Source organism: Nanorana parkeri, unplaced genomic scaffold (genome assembly GCF_000935625.1).
Source record: "Nanorana parkeri isolate BGI_ZX_2015 unplaced genomic scaffold, ASM93562v1 scaffold251, whole genome shotgun sequence".
In the NCBI taxonomy this organism is placed as follows: domain Eukaryota; kingdom Metazoa; phylum Chordata; class Amphibia; order Anura; family Dicroglossidae; genus Nanorana; species Nanorana parkeri.
The window spans coordinates 973,866-1,001,755 of NW_017306519.1; the positions used below are offsets into that span (position 1 = coordinate 973,866).

At 43.0% G+C, this 27,890-nt stretch overlaps 1 protein-coding gene across 1 annotated transcript in view; it reads right to left on the reverse strand.

Moving 5' to 3' along the window:
• Positions 1-27,890, reverse strand: part of EXD3 (exonuclease 3'-5' domain containing 3) — a 170,295-nt gene that overhangs the window by 17,616 nt on the left and 124,789 nt on the right. Inside the window, exon 19 of the mRNA XM_018556748.1 lies at positions 504-600. Within this exon, the coding sequence (XP_018412250.1) occupies positions 504-600 (97 nt within the window). The remainder of the gene's footprint in view (positions 1-503; positions 601-27,890) is intronic.

Consider the following 27,890-nt stretch of genomic DNA (forward strand, 5'->3'; position numbering starts at 1 on the left):
TCGCGGGAAATCCCGCGATCGCGCACACTGCCCGTTCAGCATTGCGGTCATCGGAAGCCCGCCCCTCAGGGGGGCGCGCTTGCGATGATCGAGAGTGCGATCTGCCTGTCCAAGATGTGCAGATCGTACGTTTTTTTAATCCCTTTACAACCATCGCAAGACTAAGGTCTTGCGATGGTTGTACAGTGTATGGCCACCTTAAGACTACTAAGGCTAAACAGGAAAAGCCACCATTAGGTTAAAGTCAGTTGAACTTATCCTGCATATTTATACTCTGGTAGGTGGAGTTGGGAACCATGACCATTTCAGCACCAGGATTAGGTGCTCCAAGTCACCAATGAGGATTATACAGAGGGACCCGGTCTTCCTAAGTGCTGCAAGCATGAAAAGCAAAGAGCCCAGTGGCAATACAATGTTCATTCAGTACACATATCAAAGATACAGTTTGGAATTATATTAAAACATACAATTAATAGCATGCAACAACATTTATGATCACTTACTTTCTTTCCCTTTGGAGTCTTTCAGATGTTCCCAAATTTTCATTAACTGCATCATTCGCTCCTGGGAGATGTGCATGTACTTGTCACAGTTACATGCCTGAAAACAAGCAGAAAGCAAAAGTCACCTACAGACCGTGCTAGATGGGAAGACACAATTATACCTGCAAACATGCTTGTTTTTCCCAAACTGTAGACTCGTGTAGTAGTAAGATCCAGGCTGTAAAACAGACCAAACCAATGCAGATAGTATAGTGACCCAACCAAACTAGTCTCCAGGTAATACTTATGGATGCTAGAAAAGTCCAAAGCAAGTGGACTGCCAGGACTCCCACACTATCAGAGGACAGTTGGCAAGAATGACTTATATGCTGGTGCTCATATCCTTGGGAGATAGTCATCCAAATGAAATGTTTCCATCAAATTTACTACACCCCAGTTAGATATAAAAGCCTTGGGTTTAAATACTTCCAATGCTATAAGAGGTGCGGTGAGACTTCAGACTTCTTTCATGCAATATTGCAATGACAATATATTTTTGAGTTCTGGGGACAGGTGGCCAACTTTGTCTCAGACTTCTTAACACACTTAATCCAGAATTATACTTATCAGGATTCCTGGACAATTTACCTGACTCAGGGGTCATTCCAAAAGATGACTCCATTATCTGCTGTTTTCTACATAAATATCTATTCTACTAAAAAGGGGAAAATTCCACATCCCCGTAACTCTCCTATTGGATTCAAACATTAAATAATACCCTCCCTCTTTACAAATTGATCTTTGAGAACAGGGGACACCTAGATATTTTCAAAAAGATCTGGGGTGGGTGGATTTCCACTCCTCATACAGTCCCGACCTCTTCCCATGATGTCACACCTTCATTAAACTGAACCGTATATATGTAAAGTGCTTTTATTTTATATACTGTATGTCATTCTTTATTACAAACAAAAAGTGTGTTATTATTCTGGTATTGTTTGTTAGAATGCCGTTTGTTGATTTTGGTTTTATTATGTATGTCATATAATGTAATAATCGGCATGGTTTTAAAAATGCTTAAACTGCTGAGTGTTCTATAAATCTGTCGCAAACAGGTTGAATAACGCATAAGCTAAGGTTACTTTCAGTGAAAACCGCATGACAAACAAATTTGAAGATCCAAAGACATAGACATCTGAAGTTATAAGCACATCTTGACTTTTCCTGTAAGTCAAGCTTGGCTCCACCCTTTTGATTCTTGAATATAATGGGTGGTGCCATTAACATCAATGCTTAGGAGGTGTGTGTGTGTGTGGAGGGGGGGGCGCAAGTTTAACTCTTGCTGGGGAGGTGAAAATATGGCAGCAACATCAGCTGCCTAAATCTTTGCATCTGCCATCATTTTGGAATAAGGTTTTCACCTTCGTATAGATTTCTTCATCAGATTCTGAGCTTGAATTGCTCGGGTTTGTGATAGTGTACAATTATACATGTAGATGGCGGCAGCCATATCTATCCCCCGCATATACAGGCTCTGCTCCATGTAGTAGTGCTGCACAATGGTCATGCTATGCTGATCCTCTTATCTTATTGCCAGTATGCCAGACTGTCTGAGAGGACACAACAGACCCTCCTCAAGTCTCTAAAAACATACAACACCTACCATGCTCCCTGGAGATCTTGGAGAGATCTTTAGTAAAAATATAATTTTTGTTGATAAAGTTGGCATGTGCCCCACTAATTCATGCAAAGTGTGAACTTTAATAGGTAGCACAAGTAAGCGACAGGTAAAACAAGGTGACCAGATCAATCTTGAGTTTCTATTATGTTTAAATGGTGCCTCTTACTCCCTCATTGGCTTACTGCTGCAGAAACGGCTTCCTGTTGATGTATTACGGATATAAAAAGCGTGAGAAGTGGAAATGAGAGGTAGCCCTACGGACATGTATCCAGCTCGATGAGGAACAAAAAGACTCAGGAAGAAAAACCGGTTCTTCAGCACAAGGTACACAAAGTGGGAGGAAGGACGGCAAGGCATGGGGTGTGTTGGGGGGGAGAAGGACGGAGAGGCCTGCGACTGATACAAAGGAATTTGAAGATCAGGAGCTGCGTGAACTTCTCATTAGCAATCCCTAAGACAGGAAAGAGATGTGTCCCTGTCTGCAGGAGATTAAATGCTTAGGAATAATGACCATATCTGTACATATAATTCCAGGTGTGACATTTCAGGCCTGTGCTAGCCAATGGAGCATGGCTACTTATAGGTGGAGCGGAAGCATGCAGTCTCCAGAAAAGGGGATTTGTAGCTAGGTGGATTTTCTTCTCATAAAGAAAATGATTTTAGGGTAGAGCAGGACTTCATATGCGACACATGGCGGCTGTATATGCAACTAGAAATACATGACGCGTAATGTGCTGAAATAAATGCCAGTTATTAGATAGGGCTACAAATCCCACTGTGGCTTACATTTTATGACCTTTTCTATTAATAGTTATTATTGGATGCTACTGGAAATAGAGAACTGTTTTTTCAGTTCTTGGTGGATGCTGGGGAGTTAAACCACCTAATTGTTTCTCTTAGATCTTTGGTGGCTTGTATAGTTGCCAAGCAGACAGCCCTCGGTAGACAGGAGCACCAAGAACTCAAGTGGGCAGGGGTGGGAACAAAGAGAACGAGGAAGTTTTAACCCTAGATATCCATAGGCTACTTACCTCGCCAGATTCCGCTTATAAATAAAATACTGATTTTGTGTGCACTTGTCCTTTCCTTAATGTGAAGGTGGGATGTGTCCAACAATGTATCCCACCATGACTTCAAATGAGATGCATAACAACCCACATCCTGGCTACTCATGACAAGACCCGTGGGAGCCTAGATTCTCTTCCTACATGCTTTGTTCATTATGGATTAATTATTATATATAACATGTATGGTTATAATATACATACTGTATATATTTAGAGTACAACAGGCATTGTAGGCACCTGAAGAGCTTCCATTGGAGGACAGTATAGTAGCTTTACGGCACCAAAGTTTCAGTGAGAGAAATATGGAGGCTACCAGTAGAGCTGCAGCTAACGATTATTTTCAAAATCGATTAGTTAGCCGATTATTCAGTTCGATTAATCGGTTCAAAATAAAATCAAATACATTTTAAAAAATAGCTCCAGTGATGGGACTACTAGTTTGTATTGAGATTGTAGTCCATCACAGGAGCAAGCTTGGGAGTAAAAAAGTGTGGTGTGCAATATAGTGAAATGGAAAGTGTAAAATTATACAGCAATCAATGCAGAATACCACCAGCTATAGAGGAATACAACAAATCCCAGCAATAGTACATTATGGCTGGCTGTATTCTGCATTGCGCTGTATAACGTATTATTGCTGGGTTCTGTAGTCCTCTATAGCTGGTGGTATTCTGCATTGCACTGTATAATGTACTATTGCTGGGTTTTGTACACCTCTATAGCTGGTGGTACTCCGCATTGCACTGTGTAATATATTATTGCTGGGATATGTTGTACTCCTCTAGCTGGTGGTATTCTGCATTGCGGTGTATAATGTATTGCTGGGATATGTAGTCCTCTATACAGCTCAATGCAGAATACCACCAGCTATATAGGAATACAACAAATCCCAGCAATACATTATACATACAGTGTATAATGTATTGCTGGGATTTGTAGTGCTCTATAGCTGATGGTACATTGCTCTGTATAGTATACGGTACAGCACACTGTACCATCAGCTATAGAGGACTACAAATCCCAGCAATACATTATAGAGCACCGTGTGTGGGAAAGTGCAGGCTTACCTGAGCAGTCTTCCAGCAACTTGCTTCTGTGATCGGTCCTGTCCATCAGCGGCTGTCATCCCCCCACACCTGCTCCTCCTTACTTCTTCTCCCTGTGCCGATCGTTGATGTGGGCGGGCGGTGAGAGTCAGACTGGGAGGAGGTGCGGCGTGTTGAGCGTGGATGCGGGCGAGCGGGTCTGGCAGTGGCGAGCATGAGGTGGGGAGGAGGTGCGGCGCGCAGCGTGTGTGGAGCCGTGAACAGGGCCAACTAATCGGAAGCCGATTAATCGATGATTGAAAAAGTTGACAACGATTAGTTGTTGCAGCCCTAGCTACCAGTGAAGACCACCTGCTGCAAATGCTAGTTCCCTGGCTGCAAGGTAAAAGGAAGGTGGTTTCTATAACAGCCAATCAGATATCAGAATTCAAGAAAAATGGAAAGCAATATCTGACAGGTTGGTATGACACAATCACTATCCCTTGGAGCAATGCTCACCATGAAACAGTGCAGTCGGAGTATTACTAATATAGCTCCCTTTTACCTGTGTCACAGCAAGGCCAGGGGACACCTTGACAGTAAGCAAACAAGGCGCTCACTAGCTTGTACGGTGAACGCCCTGGGAGCAGAATGAAACCTTGCCAAGTAGTTTCAGATGGTAAAAACTTGCTGGTTGCTTTATATTTTCCTTGTAGCCCCATATAACCTGGTAATGGTGACGTTTTTACTTTGGGTTCCACCTGCCACTGACAGAATAACTGAACAGTGACTTACTTATTTCTTACTCCCACTTACCACCGGTGTAGAGGCAATTATTACTCTCACTGACCACCAATGTAGGGGCATTTCTTACTCCCAATAACCATTATATATGGCATTTACTATTCCTGCTGACCACGGATGCAGAGGCATTCATTACCTCCACTTACCACTGCTGCAGGGGCATTCATTACCTCCACTTACCACTGCTGCAGGGGCATTTATTACTTCTACTTACTACTGATGCAGGGGCATTTATTACTTCCAATTAACACTGATGCAGGGGCATTTATTACTTCTACTTACCACTGATGCAGGGGCATTTATTACTTCTACTTACCACTGATGCAGGGGCATTTATTACGTCTACTTACCACTGATGCAGGGGCATTTATTACTTCTACTTACCACTTTAAAGGGGCATTTATTACTTCCACTTTCCACTGATGCAGGGGCATGTATTACTTCCAATTACCACTGATGCAGGGGCATTTATTACTTCCAATTACCACTGATGCAGGGGCATTTATTGCTTCTACTTATTACTGATGCAAAGGCATTTATTGCTTCCACTTACCACTGATGCAGGGGCATTTATTGCTTTCACTTACCACTGATGCAGGGGCATTTATTGCTTCCACTTACCACTGATGCAGGGGCATTTATTACTTCTCCTTACTACTGATGCAGGGGCATTTATTACTTCTCCTTACTACTGATGCAGGGGCATTTATTACTTCTACTTACTACTGATGCAGGGGCAAGTATTACTTCCACTTACCACTGATTTAGGGGCATTTATTACTTCCACTTACTACTGATGCAGGGGCATGTATTGTTCCACTTACCACTGATGCAGGGGCATTTATTACTTCTACTTACTACTGTAAAGGGGCATTTATTACTTCCACTTCCCACTGATGCAGGGGCATTTATTACTTCTACTTACTACTGATGCAGGGGCATTTATTACTTCCACTTTCCACTGGCTCAGGTACATTTGTTACTTTCACTGACCACCAAGCCAGGGGCACCTATTACTTCCACTGTCTACTTGACTTCTATTCCCACTGACCACAGTCTGGCCCCCATACAGTTTGATGGACAGTGAACTGGCTCTTTGTTTAATAAGATGGGGGACTGCTCTGGACTTTACAAAATCACAGCAACCTCAGTTTTGCATTATTTTGGATCATATATTGTTCTAGAACTCCATTTGGAACAGAGAAGCATCTGAATCCCAGTCAACCTGTATTTCTCTCTGACATATATGGATCTGGAAAATCCCAGCATGTAATCCGTCAATGGCCGAACATTATAAATAAGGTTGTTTATTTGGATTTGACGCGAGGTCCCCAGGAAATAGGTTTATTATTCCCTTCCTCTCTGCCTCTCTGGCTCCATTTCATGCTGGGGGATAATACAGAGCAGACTCCACATTAATCTGACGGGACAACAAGACTCTGCTCAGGAGCTGCTCTTTCCCTCTGATGGGAATGAGTTAACCGGGGGGAAGGGGTATAGGAAAGTCCCTGCTATGTGCTACTGTATTTTTGGCAGCCAACAAACAAACAAAAGAGTCTTGGAAGCTGATAGAGGTTCCCAGGGAATAGGTGTTAAGTGCTCCCTGTCTCTTCTCCCCCTGACAGTCTCTGGGGTGTGAGAAATACAACTTCATTACACTTCATTAGGAAGTGGCCATCCCTCGGAATCTTCTCGGACTGGCCAGTTACACGGGCAATAAAACAGATCTTTCAAATGCAAACAGATGATAGTTTAAAGAAAACCTGAATTACTTCTCCTTACTACTGATGCAGGGGCATTTATTACTTCTCCTTACTACTGATGCAGGGGCATTTATTACTTCTACTTACTACTGATGCAGGGGCAAGTATTACTTCCACTTACCACTGATTTAGGGGCATTTATTACTTCCACTTACTACTGATGCAGGGGCATGTATTGTTCCACTTACCACTGATGCAGGGGCATTTATTACTTCTACTTACTACTGTAAAGGGGCATTTATTACTTCCACTTCCCACTGATGCAGGGGCATTTATTACTTCTACTTACTACTGATGCAGGGGCATTTATTACTTCCACTTTCCACTGGCTCAGGTACATTTGTTACTTTCACTGACCACCAAGCCAGGGGCACCTATTACTTCCACTGTCTACTTGACTTCTATTCCCACTGACCACAGTCTGGCCCCCATACAGTTTGATGGACAGTGAACTGGCTCTTTGTTTAATAAGATGGGGGACTGCTCTGGACTTTACAAAATCACAGCAACCTCAGTTTTGCATTATTTTGGATCATATATTGTTCTAGAACTCCATTTGGAACAGAGAAGCATCTGAATCCCAGTCAACCTGTATTTCTCTCTGACATATATGGATCTGGAAAATCCCAGCATGTAATCCGTCAATGGCCGAACATTATAAATAAGGTTGTTTATTTGGATTTGACGCGAGGTCCCCAGGAAATAGGTTTATTATTCCCTTCCTCTCTGCCTCTCTGGCTCCATTTCATGCTGGGGGATAATACAGAGCAGACTCCACATTAATCTGACGGGACAACAAGACTCTGCTCAGGAGCTGCTCTTTCCCTCTGATGGGAATGAGTTAACCGGGGGGAAGGGGTATAGGAAAGTCCCTGCTATGTGCTACTGTATTTTTGGCAGCCAACAAACAAACAAAAGAGTCTTGGAAGCTGATAGAGGTTCCCAGGGAATAGGTGTTAAGTGCTCCCTGTCTCTTCTCCCCCTGACAGTCTCTGGGGTGTGAGAAATACAACTTCATTACACTTCATTAGGAAGTGGCCATCCCTCGGAATCTTCTCGGACTGGCCAGTTACACGGGCAATAAAACAGATCTTTCAAATGCAAACAGATGATAGTTTAAAGAAAACCTGTCATGAGAGAAATGTAAAGGCTGTCACTGCTGACCCCTAACTCAAAAAATGCTAAATGCCTTGCTCTAACGTTGATGCTTTGGCTAGTAGACAGATATGGAATTGTGACCTTTCTCTGACTTTAATTTGCATGGTTGTTCCAGGCATGTACTGAAGCCAGAGCCAGCCAGGCATCTAGCATTTTTCTAAAGGCATCCCCGTGTTTCACAAATGGCAGGTGCACTTTAAATATGCTTAATTGCCCTTGGTAATGTTTAAAAACTTTTATTTACTTTGCAATGAGGAATAATTTGTTAAGAGTTTTAGAATAAAGGAAATAGCTATTTGTATTTTTTAAGTATTCGGCTAAAATGATCTATGACCCAGTCTGACCCAAAGGCCAGCTTCTTGGCTGGTTGGTCAGGAAAACAAAAATTATTGGATAGTGTTTATAAATCTGTCTACTAAATATTTTCTAGTTGAAATAATTTGGCCAATGTCATCTGCTGGTACCATAATACAAAATGGTCCGAAGTCCTGGCGGGACGCAGACATGTCCATTTAAAGTATATGACCAGCGTGACAGCATCCTGTTACTGTCTTCATCAAACTGATATAACTGATATTGAGGTTTGCTACTATTGATATATCCCCTATGAATTAATTCTAATGAAATGTACATAGGTCACTTAACCTAAAATTTACTGTAAAAAGAAACCAAGTTTGGATTTAATATATGGAGTGCCAGGTTTAAGGTGCAAGATAGTCATGTGGCAGACAAAGTAAGTACATGCATAAGGGGTTGCCCCCTGCAATGCGTGGTTGCAAAATGCTGCTTGGTCTTCTCAGATATTTAATAGTAGACCAATCAGTATAGGAAGAGCAAATAAAAATAATAACCCCCCCCAAAAAAAAAACATCACATGAAGGGATGCCAATTTTATTAATGTACATTTCAATCATCGGGTCACTTTAATATAATTTTTTTGATTTCAAGTTGAAGTCAAATCCCAGTCACCTTCTATGTTCATCATTTCCAACATCCCTGCTCCGGTTGTGTCTGAAAGCAGCTTTAAAGTCACCCATAATTATATAAATATTAGCTATCAGAGTATCCCAACCCTGATGAACTATCCACACCACCTCTATCATAGTAGTCCAGCACTGATACATTATTCTCAACACGATCATTGTATCCCTGCCCTTCAGAAACTATCCTTAACATCCCTAACAAACATTTATTTTCCACCTCTTTTTTTCCAGGTTTGAAAATGCCAGGTAGCATCCTGTACCTTGATCCTGATAAGAGGCTTTCAAAGCAAGCAAGTTCCTGTAGAAAACATTTTATTCTCTGTAAAGTTACTACAAATACTTTATTAGTGAAAATTAGCAAGCTGGTGACAAACTGTGTCATGTTGGTGCAGTTGGGCACTATGGTGGCCCAGCTTCCTTTGGCCCATGTGGCTAGCATACTGTAGCCAAATTGAGGGCAAAAATGGACAGGTGTAGTAGCTGAAGGATCCGGCAGAAGTGTGTAATTGGCATTAGTGTACTAATCTGCAGTGAACAAGCTGGGGAGACGAGATAGGACAGTGGGAAAAGCCATAGGTTCTCGGAGAGCAGACAACAGCAGACATTTGCCTGTTGGATACTTGTGAAATGTCTTTGAAATGTCATTAATAGATGTTCACTAGGAATTCCTAGTTCCTATTCCTATTTTGAGGGCCATTTGCTGGTTTAGCACAGACATGCCAAACTGCAGCTTTTGATGGCCAAATGTCACCCTTTGCTCTATACGTTTCTTTGTCTAAATAAATGTTACCATATTGGCCATTTGTAGTAAGTTTCTCCAGCTGTAAAAAGAAACCAAGTTTGTAATCAGCATGTGGAGCTTCACATTTCAGGCCCAGGATTTTTATGCTGCAACCAAAGCATAGACCTGGTCTGGGTGAATTTGAATTCTGCGAGTACTACGTGCAGAAATAAGGGGCCACATTTACTATTTGGTTGCAAAATCTTGCTCGGTACGGGGAGGCTTTATAACATTTGGCAATTGATTCCGGTCTAAAAAAAACAATGGTAAAAAGAATAAAGCGTAAAAAAGAATAAATATAAAAATTAAAAACATCACAAATGGCTCCTTTTTCAGATACCTTCAGTGATAGGTATGGATTACACCAGGCTTAGGCTGGAGAGAAAAAAGGATGAAAAGTACCGTCAGTCAGAGAAGTCTCAAAGAATTACTAAACAGATTTAAAAATATGATTAAAAAAGGGGCAGGGAAACTGACCAGAGCAACTCAAACAATAGAAAATACTGCCAAAATTGATATATCCTATGAGAGAAAGGGTGGAGCATCGATTTTGCTCTTTTATAAACAGTCGTAGCAAAAACGAGAAGGGAAAATTGGCATTTATAATGGAACTCAACAATTAATACAAATGAATGACCGTAGATCACTAGTCTTCAACAAACAGTACTTCCAGGAATTCCTGAAAAAGAGTAATTACCTCTACTGGTGCCTGGGTAGCGCTAAAAGAAGAAGTACCATTTAAACTCATCAGAAGTACCCCAAGTGTGCTTCTTTCTTTAACGCTACCCAGGTAAGTATTTTTTTCCAGGTATGACTTTTTGGGGATGTTTTAGGTTTATGACAGAGTCATTTTAAAGCTGAACGTAAGACAAACACCTTGATAAATGCTGTTTGATATTTCATTTGATTTTAATATTCAATTTTGGAACGAAAGTAGATTCCGGAATAAAAACCACATTCTCTGTTAGAATCTCATAAATTGGAAAAAACATGTCCATCAATGTTGATTTGTTACCTCACTATGGTTGATCCGACTCCATTAAATATTTGACAATTGAACGAACGTTCTGAAAATTCATTTCGTTCTGAAAACGAAATCTTATCGATGTATGGCCAGCTTCAGTGACTGTTGAAGCCTTAATGGTACTTTAAAATGGAAACGAAAATTAGTTCAATTAGGTAGATCTTGTGGCAGGGTTTATTGTGTGCTAGACTTGCAAGTTTAAAGGAAACATGTCAAAGGGGATAATGTGCACTGCCATTGCTGGCCTTCTACTAAGGATGCTAATTGCTTAAATGACATTTGTCGGAGTAGTCGGGACGAACAATGACTGCAGTCAATGTATTCTGACAGCAGTGGGTGCTGACTATCAGAACACAATAGCTGCAGTTGGATATTAATCCATCCAACCTGTTAGATTTCTATCGTTCAGCCTGCATCAATGTGGCTGGCTAAAGGTTACTTAGTGTTCATCAATACTTTTTTAAATGAAACAGAATGCCATGTTGTGTTTACTGCCACCCTGATGCTACTATTAAGATGCAAATAAAGCTGTGCTGAATTCTTCTTTCGCCTAAAGACTTATGGATTCCAGGTGCAAAATATTTTTTTTATATCAGAGTGTCAGAAAAATGATGATCTGCTGGGGCTAAAGATTTATTACACCTCCCAGAAAACTCTCGGGATCACAGCGACTCCATCTCCGCACCTAATTCCTAATTCCGTGAAGATAAATTGGGTGAGAGGCTGAATTATTTTCTTAAATTAAAGGAAACAGCGACCTTAATTCTATCATAAACACCCCATAGCAGTATGGAAAGCCAGGATGTGAGCCAAGCCTCGGTCGGCGCACGCTCTGGCATTCCAGGATCTGCTGGAAATGAGATGCACATGGGCCGGCTGGGAGAGCAGACACTCCTTAGAGACAAACATGGATTTACACTTGATGCGTGCTCTGTCTGTACAGGATACAAGTGCACAGCCCCAGGCACAACATCGCGCTGCACTCTGTTTGCTCTCAGCTAGCCTTACATTTGCACATTCCTAAAGGGACACATTAACACCTTTAAGGGACGCTCTGGTGTGCTTTCAGTGAGCGCATATTTCTGAGTTGATGAAAGGAATTTTTGACGCAACTTTCATCCTTTTCCAGCCTTGCTGTTGATATTTTAATGATCCTACTTCATAAACAGATTCCGATATTTCTCCTCCGGTAGATGTAGGCCAAGCAAGAAGCAGAAGTCCCCTGATTTCTTTGTAATCGTTTTTATACAGTTGGCATAAAAACAAAGCCTTACAAAAGAGGTTGCGAAGGCTTCACGTACAAAAATGGTCATAAAATAAAGCCATTGCTGATCTTCTAAAAATGACAGCCATGTTGATTCACTGGCATCAGTAGCTAATGAGTCACTGACCTGGAACAAGCATGAGGATCAGGCGCTCTGACCACTTGCTGCATGCTTGTTCTAAACCCGTGGCTCAGAAAGGACTTAAGATGGAGGCATCTAGGCAACAACTGATAAGCGACAACTGCCTTCGTACTTCTTTCAGCATGGGTTTTCTTTGACCTTTATGTCCAGCCAAAACTTTATTTTTAAATTTTAGATTTTTAGAGTGGAATAGAATTAGAACCCTTGTCAGGTAGTTGCTGTTATCCAGGGCTCTAGTAGAATGATTACCCTTCACCTCATGCCCTAATGACTTTTTCCTCTTACAGGAAGTGAGGGAAATTCTCCAACAGCAACAAAGATGGAAATACGCTCGCAGGAGCTCAGTGAACTAAAGCGTGGTGCCGTGATAGGTTCCCACCTGTGCAATAAGTCCATCCATGAAATGTCCTTGCTACTAAATATTCCACGGTCAACTGTTAATATCTTTATAACAAAGTGGAAGCAACTGGGAACAACAGCAACTCAGCCAGGAAGTGATAGGCCACATAAAATGATAGAGCGGGGTCAGCGCATGCTGAAGTGCACAGTATGCAGAAGTCACCAACTGCCTGCAGAGTCAATAGCTACAGACCGCCAAACTTCATGTGGCCTTCAGATTGGCACAACAGTGCGTAGAGAGCTTCATGGAATGGGTTTCCATGGCCAAGCAGCTGCATCCAAGCCTTACATCACCAAGTGCAATGCAAAGCGTCGGATGCAGTGGTAAAAAGCCCACCGCCACTGGACTCTAGAGAAGTGAAGACGTGCTCTCTGGAGTGACCAATCACGCTTCTCTGTCTGGCAATCCGATGGGCGTGTCTGGGTTTGGTAGTTCCCAGGAGAACGGTACTTGCCTGACTGCATTGTGCCAAGTGTAAAGTTTGGTGGAGTGGGGATTATGGTGTGGGGTTGTTTTTCAGGGGTTGGGCTTGGCCCCTTAGTTCCAGTGAAGGGAACTCTTAAGACATCAGCATACCAAAACATTTTGGACTATTTTCTGCACTTCATGTGGCCTTCAGATTGGCACAACAGCAGTGTGTAGAGAACCTCATGGAATGGGTTCCATGGCCAAGCAGCTGCATCTAAGCCTTACATCACCAAGTGCAATGCAAAGTGTCGGATGCAGTGGTGTAAAGCACGCCGCCACTGGACTGTAAAGAAGTGGAGACTTCCCTTCTCTAGAGAGTGATTTGTCACTCTCTGGTGTGACAAATCATGCTTCTTTGTCTGGCAATCCAATGGACGTGTCTGAGTTTGGCGGTTGCCAGCAGAAGGGTACTTGCCTGACTGCATTGTGCCAAGTGTAAAGTTTGGTGGAGTGGGGATTATGGTGTGGGGTTGTTTTTCAGGGGTTGGGCTTGGCCCCTTAGTTCCAGTGAAGGGAACTCTTAAGGTATCAGCATACCAAGACATTTTGGACAATTTCATGCTCCCAACTTTGTGGGAACAGTTTGGGGATGGCCCCTTCCTGTCCCAAAATGACTACGCATCAGTGTACAAAGCAAGGTCCATAAAAACATGGATGAGCGAGTTTGGGGTGGAGGAACTTGACTGGCCTGCACAGAGTCCTGACCTCAACCCGATAGAACACCTTTGGGATGAATTAGAGTGGAGACTGCGAGCCAGGCCTTCTCGTCCAACATCAGTACCTGACCTCACAAATGCGCTTCTGGAAAAATGGTCAAACATTCCCATAGACACACTCCTAAACCTTGTGGACTACTTCCCAGAAGAGTTGAAGCTGTTATAGCGGCAAAGGATGGGCCAACTCAATATTGAACCCTACAGACTAAGACTGGGATGCCATTAAAGTTCATGTGCCTGTAAAAGCAGGCATCCCAATACTTTTGGCAATATAGTGTATATTTATATATTTTTTTATATGTACAGTAAAGTAAGGTTACAAATTCGGTTCTTGAGAGTGCAAGTCTGGTTGATCTGTTAGATCTGTGGACGATGAACCACATCCGTGTACCAATCTAGAACCACTAGAATCATGAGGATCCCTTCCCCATGTCTCTCAATTATTGCCATAGAAAAATGCTTTTTTTTTTAAGGTTCCCAAAACAAATGCCCCTTCATCACTTTCCAACTGCCAGTCTCTTTCCTTTGTAAAAGTCCTCTTGCTGCAATCAGAGACAGTGGTGGTCTCTGTCAAAGTCTTCTCTTCTGGCAGGTAGTAGTAACAGTGGAACGCCGTAGTACATAATGACCTACAGCTACAGGCTGGTTACATGTAGTATACAACACTGCCAGTCCACCCTGCAGGAGGTGTGGAAGCTGTGACAAAGACTGCATTGCTGCTTCCCTGCGGTTGCCAAGATTCTGGGGTGCTGAGGTGGCCTTTGCATAGCAGAAGTGAGTAATTCAGTGGCAGTGGTTCAAAGCAAAGTGAACAAGATTAAAGTTTTCCTATTACTATTGGAGGAGCCATACTAAAAGTTTGCATAGAGGACCACAGAATCTAAGGATGGCCATAGATGGTCCAATAATTACGAGCTTTTAATAAGCAGGTCAGTTTGGTTAGGAGGGGATAACATGTGTCTAGGTACTCATTAGCTATGGACTATAAGAAAAGACCAAATTAATGCATATGTTCCACCAGTGAAGATCACAGCGCATGCCAGCGCTGGAATGACTCATGCAAAGAGGAAGTCTCCCATTCTCTGGATATCTGCCCGTCTGTGGCTAGCTGTGCAGTTTATGAATGGAAAATATAGCTTAATTTATGCAAGAAGTATTACAGCATCTTTTACCTTTTAAACGCCTTGCTTTTGAAAAAGTGCGATGCAATGCAAAACATTTCGCTGTTTGCTTTACCGCACTTATATACCCAATAGGCTACAGCATCGGTCCAAAAAAAAAGTTAGCAAAATGGTCAACTTGCTCAATGAAAGTGAGCAAAAACGGCTACCTTGTCCACAGTTAGCCAGATTATGACCCTGTTTTACTGCCCTGAGTGACGAGAGTTAATGCTCGAGCCCCGAACAAAGGCCCTGAGAGTCAGCTAAAATTCTGGGTGGTCAGCTATTTAAACGGCATTGTCCTGAGGGGAAAGGACAGGGAGGGACACAGAGTAAATGGAAGAATAAATGGATCAGCAGTAGCTATACATATCTGTAAAGATGAGAATGCTGCAGAAAAAAAGCTAACCAGCCACCCCGGAGTCTGCGAACGGGTTAACGAGTTCTTATCCTAAGTAAGTTTGCAAACATTCCACAGTGACTTTTACAATTGTGCTGCCCTTGTCAGACTGGTTTGTGTATCCAGTCTTAGAATCCATAACATAGGGTAACTCATTGGAGGGGGTGGAGATACTGCTCTGGCGAAGATGACCTTTGTCTCAAGGAAAGTCATGTTGATCCCTCACTTGTACTTACAATGCTTTAAGGTGTGAAATTTCAGTTGCAAAAGGTGCAGAAAACAACAATCCTACAAATCAATGTAAATTGCAAGTGTAGGAGGTGCAGAGGGTGCAACTCTTCCTGGGCCAAGGATGGGACCCCACGTAATATAACATCTGCCCATATTTAACTGTGTGCTCTCATTACTATACATGATACAGCAGCATTTTCCTTTCCTGAACATCTCCTTCAGGAATTCTATTGCAGATAGAGATATTGAGACCGGAGTGGACTACAGTCTGATTTTATGATGGTAGTAGATATCCCACTGCACACCTGACCGATGCACCCCAGATTAGGTGGGTGGGTGCTGTAGTAACTCTGCGGACGGCACTACATCCAAAGAGTAAAGAATGTCACCAGCACATCAAGGATCTTCATCCAATAACGCCTTCACTGACGTGGATCTTCATCCAATAACGCCTTCACTGACGTGGATCTTCATCCAATAACGCCTTCACTGACGTGGATCTTCATCCAATAACGCCTTCACTGACGTGGATCTTCATCCAATAACGCCTTCACTGATGTGGAAACATAGTGTAAAACAAATAGCAGCATAGTATGACTGATGAATGGACTCAGTGTGGTCCCGAAACATTCTATTGCTTGACAGTATGTTTTACCATCAATAAAGGCGTTATTGGATGAAGATCCTTGAGCTGCTGGTGACATACTTTCTTTCTTTGATTTTATGGTGGGTCCCCGTTTAGTTGAGGAACAACAATCATACATCCAATGTTAACAAAATTGCAAACAGCTGATACAAAGAGAGCTATTGATCAGATTTATTTTTAGCAGATTACGGACTGATTTCACTTGTTACCTGGGATGGTAATGGTCAGCTACTGTAAATCTTTGTATACACAATAGGGGACTGGTGTGTATTCAAGCTCAGCGCACCCATTGTGGACCTGAATAACCTCTCAGGACGGCTAATCCGAGGTACATTATCTCTTTCAGATCTTATCAGTTGTGTGACTGTCGGCAAACAGTGGCTCTGTGACCTCAGCCGCTCATGGGAAGATGAATGCGATCAGATTTGAACACGAGAGATTTTCGAAAGTCCCAGCCCTGTTAATTTTCCCATAAATTCCTGTGTGGATCTGTCAGTGATCCTGTCAGCCTGAGTGTGAAGAGGGAACCTCTGGAGTTCTCACATCACGTCAACACCTGAGCTTTGATCCTTTCAACTCTCTCGCTGAAGCTCTTTTATGTGGAATGTGTGAAAATCCTCAATGCATTCCATCACTTCCATTATCCTATCATGGCACATCTGAAATGATACTTTGATACTCAGTGAAGCAAATTGCTTTAGGTCACGATTTGAGTGTTCGTGATACTTTTTTTATTTGCACTAACAGTTAAAACTCAGGACAAGCTTCAGCGGTCTGCAGGCTCAATCTAAGCAGTACTGATACACAAAGGTTTTGAAAAAAAATCTGAAAAGAAACCAATCTCTGGGGAAAAGAAAGACCAAGAAGAAAGGGGTAGACCCCCAAAAGTTTGTCCGGAAGAATTGCAAGTGCATTAATGTGGTTACAATCACCTCAAGCCTTTTTCACAGTGCAAATCCAGGCAACAAATACAATGAACCAGTGACGTATTAGTCACGGTGTCCAAGACAGAAAATCTACACAATTTAGCAGTACAGTGAGTTGGGGGAAAGCAGCTAGATTCAGCAGGCTCCTTTCTGTGCTTTTGGGCTGCAACCTCCTTCTCTGAGATTACGGGGTGTTCAGAACCTGTGAACACTGAGCCAGAATTTCCTTAGATGCAGATCTACAGTCATTTGGAAAGTAAAACTAAAGCAAAAATAAAGGAAAATAAGGCAACCATAGTGATCTAAGGAGGGCAGTCAGCTGTCTTAGTTGGGGTGTCTTAGTGTTCCTGGTCTGAAGTCGCTCATGTAAGCCTTTAAAGAGCGTCATTACCTGTCTGAAAGGTTGCGGACACACATATACATACTATACTCGTTAAAAAAATCCCATGAAATAGAAAAGGCCAGTTGTTTATTAAGGTAACAAAGAAAAAGTGCCAAAAGACCTGTTCCTAAACCAATGTTTTGTGGTATCAGGAGCTGGATGGGTTTTTCTAAGCTAAAAAAAAAAAAATCTAGCACCGCTAACTTTGACTTTGGTGCTAAAACCTTGATAGTGTGGACATATAAACCACCTCCAAAGCCGTATCCAGGCATATGGCCGTAGCGAGGAGCTACATGTAAGGATTCAATCGTTCAAAAGAATGATCGTTTTCATAAAGGAACTGTAACATTCACAAATTGATGACACTAAATAGGCAGCTCCATAAATTATGTTTTATTGAAAACAAACAAACAATCTATGGAGGTAAAGCCAAACTGATCCGACTAAATCAACCTTTTACTGGTTATTCCGATCATTTTGGAGCATAAGATCATATGAAACCAATCAATCTAAGACGGTTTAATATTGTGTGTTTGGCCAGAATTACACAATTTATAGGAATTTACTTAGTGTCAGATATGGTTTAGGAAATGGGAAACTATATTAAAAAAACTTATAAGGATTAAAGTATCATAAATGGCCGATTACCATACTACATCCATTAATCATTTAAACAGTATGACCACCCCCGACTTGAAATTACCCCTGATCTTTCAGCGCTTCATAATTTTAACATGCGACATTAGAATGCATTTTACCAGAAAAATACGTTTTGGGAAAAAAACAAAATCAGCGCCCTTACTGCAAGAAATAATTATTAAAAAAATATCTCTTCTCTATATGAACAATATTTCAGAACAATATTTATCTAACTGACTTTTCATCATTTGTACCTTACAGATGTCTGCGTTGTTTGACATAAGCGAGACTGTGATTTACTGCGGAGCGTGACAAAGTGAATCCTAGTGACAGATTCACAGGAAGGCTGGGTGTGACTGGAGAATCTTCCTGTCATACATGCTAATGGAGCCTGGGAACAAGCTTCTGCCTGTCACACACACAAGCTGCGGCTCTACGGACACTGATGCACACAGCCTGCACCCACGTTATACCGTCAGTGACAGCCCTGAGATGGAAACATGAAGTTCCTGTTAACCTGAAGTGCGTCTAAAGCCTTTTTTTAGTTTAGGACAGAGTTGAAAAGCTTTGGAACCCCTCTTAGCTATTTATTACTGTCTGTTTACCCGCTGAGGAGATTGGCTCCCTTAATGTTGGTCCTGATGGCCATTTTTAGTGGGACAGAAATGTGATGAAAAAGCAAACATTTTACACCTGTCATCTGAACAGGAAGTAGGGTAAAATCTTACACTGGGGACATATGCTCACAACTCTGGCTGTCAACTAAGGGGGGACTTTCTCTCGCCTCCTGGTGTTTCTATAGGACAGGAAGGTAGGGGAATTCTCCCTATTGGGACACACAGCATAAAATATCTATCAGACTTTAAGCATATAACCTAGCTGATCCATAGAAAGAGAAAGGACATAAATCATATATACCGGTATCTCTATAGAACGTTACGTATCTCTATATATCTCTATAGAACTTTTCTGCCTGGGCACATGAAACACTTTATCTGCTGTTAGGGCAGCCATCTTGGGTGCGCTTATTCGATTATCATACTATGGACAATTTTGGACAGGGGCCAATTAATCTACCAGCATGTTTTTGGAATGTGGGAGGAAACCGGAGTGCCTGGAGGAAATTTAGGGAGCCCAGGTAAGCACAGGGAGAACATGCAAACTCCACACAGATAGTGTTCAGGCTGGGATATGAACTGAGGACCCTCAGTGCTGCAAGGCAGAAGTGCTAACAACTAAGCCACTGTGCTGCTCTACTGTACATTATATATATATATATACACACACACACACACGTATCGTATAGATTAAACATTAGTTCTTCCAAATCTGTCACTGAATTGGAGTTCTGCAAGATTTTTCAAAAGATGCCAAACGACTCCAGTTTGCGGGCGGACATACACAATCTGAACAATCCTTCCACTGAAAACTTGTTGGGCATGTTTTAGCTTATGCAGAGGAAAGGGGGACATCTTAGTCCCCGTTCACGCCACAGTATTGGCTTCATTGGCCATTTTTGTGTGTTTATATGCACGTTTTTCACACATTTTTTGCTTGCTGGGACAAAGCTCTCTTGTCAAACACTGCGATTACTGGAGATCCTCAATGTGACTCACTTTCTGCTGTCAACTGGACCTCAATCCACCCCTGACCTCATAAATGTTACCTTTCTATATATACGGTATATCTAATTAGCTGTGTAGGAAGCTTGATTCATCAAACAAACCTATTTACCCAGATACCTCTCGTGGGTGTTACCGCAGTCAGCCTGGCCATATCCCATGTTTTGGGGGATCATTTTCTGGCAATGCATTCCCTCCTCTGCTGCTGTATGCGCCATGAAGTACCCTGTAGTGGAGGATGTGGGTGCAGCACATTTTTTGCTAGGGTATCAGGTGCTGGGAATGCCATTTATCTGCTTTCCCATCTGAAAATATTAACCGGTTTGATTTATTAAAAGCAGCTGCTCTCTTTAAAACAATATCCACCTTTTTATGTCTGTAAAAGTGCACAAGATATATTTCCAATATTAGTCACAACAACAGTAACGAATGACGTTTCAGGAGGGTGGCATTACGCTGTGAAAGCCCTGAGGTGGCACCGAGTCATCTAATAAGCTGGCGAGCCTCGGAGCATTCTGGGAAGTGATATGAGAAAGTCTCTGAAGTGACAAGCCGTATTAGATTCTTCATCTCCATTTCGTCTTGTTGTGGGAAAGCGGAGAGGTAAACGGTACGGTGGGAAAATTTCAAGGGCTTCTCTCACCCATAGGAAGATGCAGCAGGGGAAAAAAAAAACCCAGGAGGAGGAGGGATGGGATTTCCTAACAATACGCCGCTGAAATCTGCATGACAAAAGAAAATGGAAGCCGGGGCTCGTCAATAGCTGCCCCATTGTCTACATGCTGACCCTGAGGTTAAGGAGGGCTCTCTCCTTCCACATCTCTAACTGTATCGCCAGACTGTGGGATCTTCTTACAGCCGCTCTTTAGTGTCCTGCCGTTCCCAGGCTGCCCAGTCGTGAGACTCTGCTGCCCTCCTGAAAACTCCCATTGGGTTCCATCTTCCATGCAGGCTCGCTGGTGAGACCTGTGCAATTATAGGACTAAACTCATTAGCACAAGAGACCTTTCTCCCAGCACGGGAAAAGGACAAAACGCATCAGCCTCTCTCTGCTCCAAACAATGTATGCCTATGGGGATGCAAGTGCAGAGAATATATGATATCATTCTCCAACATGTCCATAGAAAATAAAACAGTGATTTGTAAAATAAATACTGGCCATATACTCCGCGCTCCATTCCCCCATCCACGCTAAACGGTCACTGTTGGCTACTGTATTCAGACAGCTGGTGCAGAATTGGCTGCAGTCACTGTTCGGTCAGCAATCTTCAGCGTGGCTCTTTCTACATAAGTCGATGAAGCATTTGACTTTTGTCGAGCCGGCAGGGCCGCCCACTGTTAGAATTTCGTTTGCCTCCTGTGAATCAGCTGATATTCTAAAGCTGGGTACACATAGAGCCAATTTTGGCCAGGTCAGCAGAAATCAGCCAATATGTGACCCCGTGGGTGGCCCGATCTCCTCAACAGAAGTCTATCATTAGATCGACTTTTGTCGAAGGGACATGCTGGAAAATCATCGCCCCAGCAGTGCTTGAAGCCAAGCAACTGCAAGTACTGTTTGGGTTTTCTGACAGCGGCTGGCGCCTACACTACATAGACTAGACGCCTAGACTACATTGTACACAGTGGGAGATGTGTTCATGCGCGCTGTTATAATGAATGGTGGAAACGTGTATGTCAATATGACTGTGTGTACCCAGAATAACAGTCTATGGCCAACCTAACATGCCGGATGATACCTCTATTACTAGAAATACATCATCTGTGCTCCTCTCTGATTCAATTGTACTTTGTTCCTGTGAATCTGCCAATATGTTATCAGCGTATGGCCAGCTTAAGTTTTACAAACGCTATTATTACCTGTACAGTGTGGATCCACACCACATGGGGCTGGACAGAGACAGGCGAGGATAAGAGCAGAGATATACACAATTATGTATATGGTAAAAGAAGAACTCAGACTAAAATAATTTTCTAGTTTTGGCCAGAGTAGGGAAGATATAGAAACCCCCAGCTTTGTATTGTCTGTGTCCCCATCGGGGAGATTTGCTGTGGAAGTGAGGGGAAAGCCAAAACGTTATGGGTGTCACTTGATCAGGAATAGAGAAGAAACCTTCCATAGGGGACACCAGTTCTATGGGCAAAGGCCAGGCACATGTTTATAGCACTAGATAGGCCCTATTGACAATCTTGTCCCAGTTTCTAAAGTAGGGGGTTTATTTGGGGGTTCTGATGTGAATTTACACTTGTGCTACATTAACTGTTAGCTGTCAAGTAACAAAACACAAGCCGCCATTGAGGAGCTCCTCCTGGAAATGCTAGCTGCTTGGCTGTCTGGCTTTAACTGACCTGTAAAAAGCATGCAGTGTGTTTCAGTGTGTCAGACTGGAAGGGCCCACTCACCCCCTGTGCATGTTATGTATAACACATGTGGGGGGGTGCGTGAAGGAGAACTATGAGGTGAGTGCTTTTCACTCACCTCATAGTTCTAGCCGACCTGTGACAATGAGACTGTCACAGGTCGGCTCAGTAGATCGGGAGGTGAGCGAACACATACCGGCGTTCGCTCACCTCTCGATCCTGTCACGGTACAGAGCCAGCTGTCACTCACGCAGCTGGGCGGATCCAGACATAATTGTCGGGATCAGCTGCGGCGTCTCAGTTTGCGGTATACTGTGGCGTCTCAGTATACCGGGAGCTGTAGCTGGCGTTATACTGAGCTTAGGGTGACGGGAGGACGCTAGTTTGTGTCCTCCCATTACCCTAAGGAGAACTATAGGGAAAAGCCTTAACCCCATAGTTCTCCTTAAGCAGGGGACGTGTGATGCGTTGTTACAACTCATCAGTCCTTACTTTTTCTTAAACTTTATTCAAAAATGTCACAAAACAACACTTCACTGAATAGCATTGTAACTGGCTGTGCTGCAGTATGTCTGCATTTTTACACAGCGCCCACAAGAAACGAACAGGGCACATAGCAAACAATTGTCTTTTCTGTGTCTTTGCGTTGAGCCTGCGTTCACCAGCATTGCTCACTGGATGTGAATGAGCCCTTAGGTATTGGACCAGCCTAGCAGCACGGCAGCCTGTAAGTCTGTTAGTAGTTCAGCAATGGCAGCGTCTCCTTTTTTCTCACGGCCGGCTTGCTGTAAATAGAGCTCACCGGAGTTCTCTAAGAGCTGCCAGCTTCCTTGGCAATTTGGGGAGCTGACAGCTACAATGCCACACACATACACACTGCCTGAATGTGAAGCTCAGTCACAGCTCAGCGGTGAGACGGCCTCGTGAGAGTGCAGCGTGGGAACTGGGAGGATGGGCAAGGAGGCTGCCGTCACAATCTCAGCAAAGAGTTAATCAGGGAGGGGTGAGAACGCTCTGGCAGGTGTATGGAAGTGGGTGAGATGGCTGCACATCTCAGGCTCTGTTCTCATGACCCATGGAACAGGTGTTTCACTATGCACTAAAAGTAATACCATGCGGCTTCAATGCTCCATCTCCTGCTTATTGTCACACTCCTTTTATGTCCTGACAAGGTGGAATGACAAACAAGCCCACTGGGGTGAGGGCCGGGGTGGGCATTTAAAGGGCAGCTACCTCCCAGGGAAGGGTTAGAAGGTATTCCTTCAATGCATATGGAAATTATGTTTTTACAGTGTATCTATAGGAAAAATGTTTGGTTTTTATCTTGGATAGCGTGGGGAAAGATTACAACCCCTGTCAGATTTTACTGCTGTCTGTGGCTCCGTTAAAAGGTACCCATACACCTGATCCTGCGATCGTACGATAATCGGCAGGTGTATGGGCAGCGTGCGACCGCATCTACTATACGGTCGCACGACTTTCGTCTTCCGAGCACGCTGGAAAACCTGCCGAAAATCGTACGATTTTCAGCGGGTTGGTGGCGTGCTCGGAAGATGAATGCCGCACGGGCCTCTGTGCGCACACTGCCCGCTCAGCACTGCAATCATCGGAAGCCCTCTCCTCAGCGGGGAGGGCTTGCGATGATCGCAAGTACGATCTACTTGTCCAAGATGGGCAGATCGTACAAAATTTTAAATCACCTTACAACCATCGCACAGGGAAAGTCGTGCGATGGTTGTAAGGTGTATGGGCAGCTTAAGAGAGATTTCGCCTCAATACCTGTTCTGGGGAGATTTTACCACACAGGGAGTGAGGAAAATCTACAACAGGAAAACAGACAAAAATAAAAAAATAAAAAGCTGACAGAGGTCCCATCATTCCTCTACTTAAAGTAGACCTTCGCTCCCAAAAGCCGCTTTCCATCTTTGCAACCCTCCCCCTTCTTCCACAATGCTAAAAGCCAATGTTTAGGCCATTTTTGCCTAGGGGATGATGTCTTCTGGGATAACCCCATAGGCAACAGCTTACAGACAGCGGCTGGAGGAGGGAGTTGTCCTGCTGTGATCTGCCGCTGCACGCCAGGGCCAGTACTGCCATCTTTTTTTTTACGTCATTGGGGGCTTCCGGTCAATGATGTCAAATGAAAAGATGGCAGCTCAGGAGCTGGCGTGCAGCGGCAGATCACAGCAGGACAACGCTGGATTCGCAGGGCATGTTAGCAAGTTATTGGAGCATAATGCTTAACTATAAAAAAAAAAAAGGTAAGGGGGTTGATGGGGGGAGTTCATTTTTTAACTTAAAAAAAGCATTCTTTCTTCTGTCTGTGTTGGCGGTGGTGAGTTTCCTTCACTTCCTGTGTCACCCAAAAGGTTGTCCCTGTACAAGAAGTGAGAGGAAATCTCTCAAACTGAACCGCACACAGCAGTAAATCCTGACACACAGTTTTGCCTATAGATTCATGTTAATGGATGAATACAAAACTCTGCCAGTAGATTATCAGGAAATACCTAATAAAGTGATTTAATTTCAATGCATAGCTGACTTCCTGTCCATTAACCGTGAGCGACTTACAGAAGCTTCCATGACTTTCTGCTGCCTGACATGGTGGCATATATTGAGCAACAGGCACACAGCAAAGTAACATTAGGACTCATACACGGGCGCAAATACAAGTGTATTGGCATAGAGCATAAAATACGTCTGTACATGTGATGCGCTTTTTTTGCGGTTTTAGGGGGTGAAAACTGTTATATGAATGTTTACATTCACATGTATTTAAAAGTCTTACTTAGGAGCAGACATAATAAGATTCTAGATATGTCACATCTGTGCTCCTCTCTGATTTACGTTCACTTTGTTCTTAGGATTAAGTTATCTTCTATTTGCATTTTAAAAGTCTTAGGGATTCAGCTGTCTGTGACCCCGTTGGGGGATCGGAACTCACTTCCTGTATCGATGACTTGAAGACGATAAATGAAGGGGGTGGGACTGGAAGACACAGACTGTAATAATAGCCAGACAGAGGTTTTTAACCCTTCCCCCATTTTACAGAACAAACATGTTTTGTTGCAGTCTGTGTGTCTCGTGAGGTAAAATCTCCTGAACAGGGACAAAACCTGACAGAGGTTCTATCATTCCTCCACTCTGGAGTTGGGAGGAGAAAGGAGCACATAGCTTTTTTTTTGCAACCAACATGATGGAAACATATCTTAAAGCAGGGGTGGGCAACTCCGGCCCTCCAGCTGTTGTGGAACTACAAGTCCCATGAGGCATTGCAAGACTGATAGTTACAGGCATGACATCCAGAGGCAGAGCATGATGGGATTTGTAGTTAATGCACAGCTGGAGGGCCAGAGTTGCCCACCCCTGTCTTTAAGGGTTTCATTTATTTGGGACACGATTTCAGATGTAGGAAACTGCACAGAATACCTCATTGTGAGCGATCTATTCATTAACATTGCATTCGCAGTACACCATAGCAACCAATCAGATATTTGCTTTCATCTTCTAACGCTATAGAGATAAAAGCGAATGGCTAATTGCTCGCCACCACCGCTGCATCTATGACATGGGTAAACAAAGCGTTGTTGTCTAGGTTCTATTACAGATAGCGGAGGGCCGTGGTTCCATTATAAAAATACTTCAAATCACCATTACTCACTAGATAACCGCCAATCCTGACAGGATTTTGGGCCTATGCTGGCCTATTTATCAAGGCCTTGTCAGTGTCTTATCTACAACAAATACATCATCCGCCTCAATTATCTTCCATTTTGCAGCCACTTGGAGCTATCCAGATATTTATTAGATCCTTTCCAGCTTACGCAGACTCCATATTGTAAAAGGAACCAATCATTTATCTGCTTGACAGAATACTGAATAATGTTTATGGCACAAGATGGCCGCCTCTGCTGTAGGCCATGCTACCAATTCCAAATTTGAATGTAACTGTGTATTAAGCATAATATATTTGTTTTTTTTTCAGGTTTTGGATAGGAATAATAACCCCTGTACTGTATTTATTGGTGTCTGTCCCCTCTATCCTGGTGAGCCTTATCACTGAAAGTGATGGGAATCCAAAATCTTCAGTTGTCCCCATAACAAAAGTAAGAGGGAAATCTACTTATGGGGACACTTGTTTTGGTTACAATGGTCTAAGGGGGGTTCCCACACTTTGAAAAGATTTCCTCTCACTTCCTGTTGTGTGTACAAAATAGGAAGTGAAGGGAAATCTCCTCAATAGAACACAAACAAAAAAAATACAATTTGGCTTAAGATAAAATGGTTTGAAGCCAAAACATAAAAAAAAAAAAGGCAAACTCCAACCAAAGGTTTTGGCCAATGTGAGTAAGCATAAGAACCCCTGTCAGGTATTATCTGTGCCATCACTGGGAAGAGTTCCCCTCCTAACAGGACACAAAGTGTTGGGATTTGCTGCATAGATGGCAACAAAACACTTTTATTTAAAGTAGAACTGAAGCCTTTTTTTTAAGTTTTGGATAGAGTAAGGGAGGGTTATAAGTAATCCGTCAGCTTTTTTTGTTGCCATCTGTGTCCAATGGAGATTTCCCTTCACTTCCTGTCCAGTAGCTACAACAGGAAATGAGAGGAAACCCCTCCAAATACAGGGAAATCTCTGGTGCTCAGCAGGGCACCATAACTAGTGTGCCCATTACAAGATTTCCCATCTATTCCTGTTCCGACAACCCAAACTGTTGTATTTTCTTCCATTTTCACTGATAACGGTCACCAGGAAAAACAGAGGGGGTGAATCTCCCTATTAGAGACACAGACAGCAATAAAAACCTGACAGGGGTTCTAATCCCTCCCCACTATATCCAAAACTAAAAAAAAAAGAAGCACTTTAAGGTAAAATGATAAAGGATTCAAACCTGTCAGGTTATGATTACTATCTGTGTTTCCTGTCCCAGTCACAACCACTCCCCAATCTCAGTCACGGGGAGGTGAAGTGAGCTGAAGTCTTCTCAATGGGGTCACAGACCGTGATAAATACCTGGCAGAACTTTTAACAATTCCTAAATGTATCCAAAACGAAAAGAAAAAAAGCCATTTTGGTTGGAAGTAGGATTTCAGTTAGAGCAAAGGATCAGGTTTTTGTTGCTGTCAGTGTTCTGACTGGGAAGAACTTTCCTTACTGCCTGCTTGATAATCTGGACAGGAAGTGAGGGAAATCTCTCCAGAGATATAATAATAATAAAGACTACAACCTCGGTAAGGTTTTACGGCTGTCTGTGCCCCTACTGGGGAGATCTCACCTTGCTTCCTGTGTAGTTGTTGGGACAGGAAGTGAGGGCTTCCTATTAGGTACACATACAGCAATACAAACCAGACAGAGATGCTAACCTCTCCATACTGTATACACTTTGTGACTTTCTTCTACGGTAATGCACACAGCAAATATAAATACAAGAAAATGATGAGCACCAAGCTCAAAGTTTATTCTGTCCATTATTCTGAGTAAGTCCAAATATTGGAAAAGAAGTCACCGGCACTCCAAGCTCCAATGTGTAACGCCTTTATTCAGACATTAGATACCATGGCGACACTAGTGGACAGCTCGGACTAAAGGCACATTAGACCTTGAAGTAGGGGTGACTTCTTATGTAATATGCCATCCGCTGGTCATACCAGAACCCATTTCAAGCACTTTGGGATTCCGGTCTGGGGTGTTCTGAGTATTCTGAGTAAGATCCCTTTAAGTCAATGGGGAAGGGGGTCCTATTAGAGGCAGTGGGGGGTAGGCA